Source organism: Bradysia coprophila, unplaced genomic scaffold (genome assembly GCF_014529535.1).
Source record: "Bradysia coprophila strain Holo2 unplaced genomic scaffold, BU_Bcop_v1 contig_732, whole genome shotgun sequence".
Lineage (NCBI taxonomy): Eukaryota > Metazoa > Arthropoda > Insecta > Diptera > Sciaridae > Bradysia > Bradysia coprophila.
In genome coordinates this window covers 1,729,847-1,736,204 of record NW_023503972.1, presented here as the reverse complement: position 1 = coordinate 1,736,204, position 6,358 = coordinate 1,729,847, and the positions used below count along the sequence as shown (strand labels likewise).

General features: G+C 37.4%; 1 protein-coding gene across 1 annotated transcript; it reads left to right on the top strand.

The window, feature by feature from the left end:
* Nucleotides 1-4,870: 4,870 nt before the first annotated feature.
* On the top strand, nucleotides 4,871-5,765 carry LOC119084136 (ryncolin-1-like). Its single transcript, XM_037193987.1, has one exon. The coding sequence runs from the start codon at nucleotides 4,890-4,892 to the stop codon at nucleotides 5,712-5,714; it is 825 nt and encodes a 274-aa protein (XP_037049882.1). The 5' UTR covers nucleotides 4,871-4,889; the 3' UTR covers nucleotides 5,715-5,765.
* The last annotated feature ends 593 nt before the right edge of the window (nucleotides 5,766-6,358 follow it).

Sequence of the window (6,358 nt, the reverse complement as noted above, 5' to 3'; positions counted from 1 at the left end):
AAGTAAAGAAATTTAAAGAACGTCCAATGTGTGGATAGGCAGCTGCAAATACGTAAGGAATCGATTGATTTCTGAACCACAAAAAATGAGCTCGTAAATTGTCCATGGAAATGGCACTTTGAAAGAACATTCCAATTTTCATATTTCTGTCCAATAGTTGAATGTTCTTCATATCTTCCAATAACATTATATTTCCGACAAACGTTGAACTCTCGGGAACAACAATCATTAAAGTATTTTTGCTTCCAATTTCCCGTCGTTTATTCAAAGCCTTAACCCTTTCATAACCGCTATTAAAAATGAATAAACTTTTAGGGTGGTTTCCATTTCTCAAGAACTGTTCGACATCTGCTGATGAGTCAACCAAGAAGATGTTGTGGTCGAACTTAAACCAGTTGTTTAAATCGTCAATGAATCGGGCTTCCTGAGAAATTATTGTGAGTACGCTCAGTGCTGCTTGAATTTCCATAGTTTTATAACGAACTGTTAACTCAAACTAGTTTCATTACAATCAATTTCAACATTTTTGTTTCAAACGTAAAATTTATGGAGTGCTCGAGTTCATAATTATGGCAATCCGATAACATGAAGGTTTTAGTATATTAAGTGCCTGTTTTTAAATGTTTTTGTTTTAACTATTGACGCCGTAAGTTCGGTCGAAATTCCAAATGGAAAGTGCGTAATACTTTCTAACGTAGCGTCATTTTCATACAAGGAAGCGGTGAAAGTTACTTTTCGGTTCACTTTTTCATTGAATCGTTCACTTGAAATTCAAATTTTAGGCACACTTACGACGTGAATTGGGAAGTTAACAATATAACGCAAAGAAAAGCTCGGGCTGTAATAATCCCACGTCACTTTACTGAGGGTTAGCTACAGGATCTACATACGGTTTACCTAGATTTCTAATGTATTAGATACTCAGAATGATCGGTTACACCGACAGTAAGGAAACAAGGCATCAGAACAGTCGGAGCGTTTGCTGCGACTGAGCCCCGTACAATCCCGTTAACCTATTGCGTCCGTAACCATAATACGTCCGTAGCCCTAATACGCCTGTAACCCTAATACGTCTTCAACCCTCTTATGCGTCTGTGGTTGCTAGGAATCTCGCGCCGCGTCATTCACAATTATTCACATTTTGACACATTTTGTATAAGGAAGATGTCACTTTGTGAATTATTGTGAATGACGCGGCGCGAGATTCCTTAACACCGCGTCTGTTACCAAAATGCTTCCGCAACCCGACTGCGTCCTTGACATTATTGCCCACCTAGCCAAAGTTGGGCATGGTCAAATTTACTGAAAGTGTTCATTTTTAAAATTGCGCAATTACGAAAGGCCGTACGAAGTACCTCTCAAATAAAACCAACAATTTACGACTTTATTTTAGAAACCCAAAATTTTTTGCTAACTTTCCATTCGATATTCAATTATCTCTCAAATGAAACAAAAACTAGCAAAATCGGCAAAAAACACTTAGGGCCGAGTAGCGGCCTCAGTCCAAGGACCTAATTCTAGAAATTTTTCCACAACACGCTATTTAGTGAGCAAGTACATCTCAGATTTTACAAAAATTGGCGAAAACGGATGAATTTCACTTCATTTTTACCGATTTATATCGATTTTAATAAATTCCAATATGGCCGTCGGCAGCCATTTTGTTAGGAAACCGGAAATAGTACTAACGCTTTGCATTCGTCAATACCAATCAAACAAAAAAAAATCATGAAATTCGGTCAAAATTTACTCGAGATATTGTCAAAATACACCACGTTCACTGCACTGCCGAGTAGCCGGATATGAGCTCACTCCAAGGGACCTAGCTCACGCTCTGGTCAACCAAATTTCATAAACTTTTTTTTTCCTGATTGGTACGTCACATCATGGGCTCACGAGTCGGTTATCCAATTTCCATGAGATTTTTTTTTGTCGATCAGCGTTGTTAATACCTTTCATTTAAAGCATCAACAACAACTTTAGCGTTTAAATTTCCGGATATATCATCGAAAAACCTTAATTCGCTTATGGGGCCCCAGCTCGGGAGGGGTAGATCCAAAATCGCCCATCTTCGAACTTAGCCTTTCTTTTTACATAACTAAATGGGGAAAAAAAGAATTTTCAAAAAAAGTTGTGATTTACTCAAGCTAGAGGGGTCACGGACAGACGGACAGACGGACATTTTTTTTATTGCGGATTCGTTATCTATGAACATAGACAAATGCTTTGCCGTAACCGTCTGCTTCTAATTCGACATGTTACAAACGGCATATTAAACCTATAAGCCCCCAGTACTTCGTACGGGGCTAAAAACCTAGGCATGGAATGCTATACACCACTTCGTATTGATCAACTGCCGCAGTCTTTTGTTCCAGTTTTGAAAATATGTAACGGTTCGTGACAATCGGCTTATAGCACAGTTTTACATCGTCGATACCTTTTGCATAGTATGTTGTCAATGTTGATCAATCATCGTTCGTTGAATTTTGGATTTTAAGTTAGATTGTGAGCTGGACTTTTAGCTGGTCTTTTTTCAATGTCCAGTACCTTCTGATTTTACGACTAATTAACATTTCAGTATAGCCGCTGTCCGTCGGCATGTTTTTGGAGCAATAAGCTGCGAAACGTCTCGCAATAATATAAATTTTCATGTGTCGGGGCCGAAAATGAGGGAGTTTCGAGATTTTTCTCGGGTTTTCGACCTCTTACATGAAAAATTTTTTGAGTATCTGTTTTGGACGTTTGATTTTAGGCACTTTCGCATGTAGCCCTCACTTCGTTCGGGCTACAACTCGAAATTGTCTAAAATCAAACGTCCAAAACAGATACACAAATAACTATTATATACTACCTCACAATGAAATTCTACTTCGACAATAACACAGCACACGCAATTGATACAAAATATTTGTTTTGAATTTCCATATTGCGAGCAGATGTGTCTAATTAGATGAATTGTAAGCGTGCTCATGCTAAATGTGTTATTGTCGAATGTTATTCAACTCTTTCAAATGATGCTGAAAGAGTCATTTTCAACACTGCTCCTTAATAGGTTTCTTCCAAGTAACTGTAAACACGAATTGTGAATTGGCCGAACGAACACGATTTCGGTGTGTTTGGGACTAAACCTGCCTTGCCTTGTCTCTTCCAAGGCCGTTCAAAATGTCAATCGTCATCCACAGAGAAGCCAACACAACCTCACTTTGAAGTTTTAATGAACAAATTTGTTTAAGTTGCGGTTATGTTTGCTTCTATGGATGACGGTCGGTTGTTTTCGGCCTGTCAAAATTCGTTTTTACCGTACGATGGAAGAAACCTATCCACTAAGGTCGGTTCACATATAAAAATTGATTAGGTTATGTCGCTATGGATGAAATTTGACAGTAATTTGACAGAACGGAACAGACCTAAATGTTCCGACTCATTTCGTCGCAGCTTCAATCGACTTTTTTCGATATGCACTGCACATATATAAGTGTTTAATTGTAGAGGCATTTTGGTATGAAAGAAGTACTGATACAAATGAATGAATGAATTTCAACTGGATTTAGGTCCCTTCATGCATTTGAGTGAACCGCTACTCCATGGATTTATTCTGCCGTGGTATTCTTCAACTTAAGGTCAACTGTCAAAATTAGCATTAGCAATGACCATAAGAATTTTATTACCCTGCTAAGGCTAGATTTCCACTTACAAAAAACTACTCCATTTTGCCTACGTTTAGCTAAACCACGTCTCTTTTCTAATGTTTGAAGTGTAAACGGAGAGAAAACGGAGTGCTTGTTTTGTAAGTGGAAATCAAGACTGAAGACTTCCTATGTTCATTGAAATAGGAGGTTCGATGGAGAAAAAAATCATTCGACAAATGATACCAAGATGGTTTTGCTGCCGATATCATTCCGCTGCTCTCGTCGAACCAGCCACTACTTCCTTCAATCTAATCACTTTCTCGCTATTGCAGATATACTTCAATTCGTTGGTGGGACCTGCATCACGGCAGCCACTAAACTTTGATCCAGTTTCGCTTTAGTCACAAAGTGTTATTGTAAAATGGCGCTTGTTTATCGACAAATATATCTATATTTTTTAAATTATTTCATTTTGTGCAAATACCGAGGGGTAATCACTTAGCAATTGTTGGGACAGGCCAGTGGAATTTTTTGAATTAAACGCAATTGATTGTTATCATAATTTTTTTCATATTTTTTTCGATGCAGAGTAAAAAAGTGTTCTATGACAAGCCTCGAAAATGGTTCGTTTTTTAATAAATGACATGGGCAGCTCAGATTTTAAATTCTCAATGAGTCTTGTAAAATCAGAAGTACACTTTTCAGTGGGGCTGTAGAACACTTTTTTACTCGGAATAAACATCACTATCGATTAAAAATAGGAATCCATCAAATAGTCTCAAAAAAGTACTATCACACCTGTTATTTATAGATCTAATTTATGGCCTCTATCGACGCACTTCAAGCAAAAGTGCTATTAATGACAGCTGCCAAATAGAGTTCTATTTTGTATGGAATTTTATCCCCACTCTTTTTACAGTGTAAAATTTTGTATGGAGCACTGTCAAGTTTCAGTACCCTATTTAGAGTACCACTTTTGCTTGAAGTGCGTTGCCTCTATAAAAAAATGGTAGATTTTTGAGGGATCTTGTAGAACAATTTTTTATCAGAATCAAATTCTGCATTGATAAAAAATATTAAAAAAATTGATGTTACGGTCAATTAGAATGTTTGGAATTGAATTGTGGAATTGGAATTGTTGGGACAAATGTTTTGAGTAGTTACCCCCTCGTCAATGGACTGCTGCATAGCAAAATTTCGTCTTTTTAAATATCTATAAAAGGCGATGTAATGCGTAGACATCAATAAAAGTACCTGACAATGCATCGTGTATGGATAATAGTTGTTTTGATCAATGGACTAATCGTTTGTTGCCAAGCTGTGAGAGAATTCCATTGTCAATATACAAGTGATGGAATATTCGAGAATAAAGTTGAGCAAAGTCTTTCAAGCCTAAAGGATTTTCAATTGATCTATTTCGATGACTGTGAAGACGCGCTGAACAAAGGAAACACAATTGATGGCGTGTATCGTATCAAACCTGCAACATCGGCAAGACCATTCTCAGTCTGGTGTGACATGAATGCAGAAGATGGTGGATGGATTGTTATTCAAACTAGATTTGACGGGTTGGTTGATTTTGAAAGAACTTGGAAGGAATACCGAAATGGATTTGGGAACGTGAACAGTGAACACTGGCTTGGTAATAACTTTATTCACCAAATTACACAAACCAACGAACTGAAAATTGATATGACTGGATTCATGACCGACGAGTATGCTACCGTTAAATATTCACCCTTTCGAATCGGTTCTGAAGATGAGAAATATAAACTTTTCATTGGTGCTCCTTCGTACGGTGGTGGAGAAGTAATTCCTGAAAGAATGACGATTCACAATGGTTCTATTTTCTCAGCGAAAGACAGTGAGACCGGAGGCTGTGCGAATGTCTGCAGGGGTGCATGGTGGTATCTGGCATGTTATCATTCCAATTTGAATGGAGTGTGGATGAGCGATGGACAGTCAGCAGCTACCCAAGGACCGCAGACAGATGATAATGTGATTGGTATAGTTTGGACAGATCTGTTTGGCAAACAGTTTTACAGTTTGAAGAGCGTTGAAATGAAAGTGAGGAAAATAAAATAAATTTTCGAATCAACTGCCACATTGATATGTTTGGATTACATTATTTGAAATCAACAAAAATGTTAAAATGTTAAAAAACTGAGTATATGATATTTTTAAATTAAATAACTTTTTTTCTCAATTTTATTACGTTTTTCATTTTTATGACTGATCTAAAATGGAATCCCTTTCTGATCCGCTGAGGTTTGCATTACCTTCTGCTGCTTCTCTTGGCGAACGTATTCTTTTGTTGCAAACTGTAACAATCGTATCTTTGTTCGCCGTGAATGTGTGAGCATGGATAGACTTTCACTTTTTGCCTGTACTTTTAGGAAATAAACTGCCAGTTTCCAACAGAGTGCAAAAGTACATTACGCAACTGTGTAAAAATTCGGTTTTCTATACGAAGATATACAACCAGAAACCACGAAGGATATGATGCCCCGAGATGATAAACAAATTTAATTTTCCCACAGAAATCAAGGTTCTGAAAGAACAGGTTAAGACACCTCTGAGTTGATAACGATTGGCGGTGGCACCAATATTTCTCTGTGGAAATCGCAGTCTACGTTTATGAAAATTTATATGACGACTTCAACTTAACAAGGTTCTGAAAGAACAGGTTAAGACACTTACGAGGGCGGGTGAAACAGAAATTTTGACAA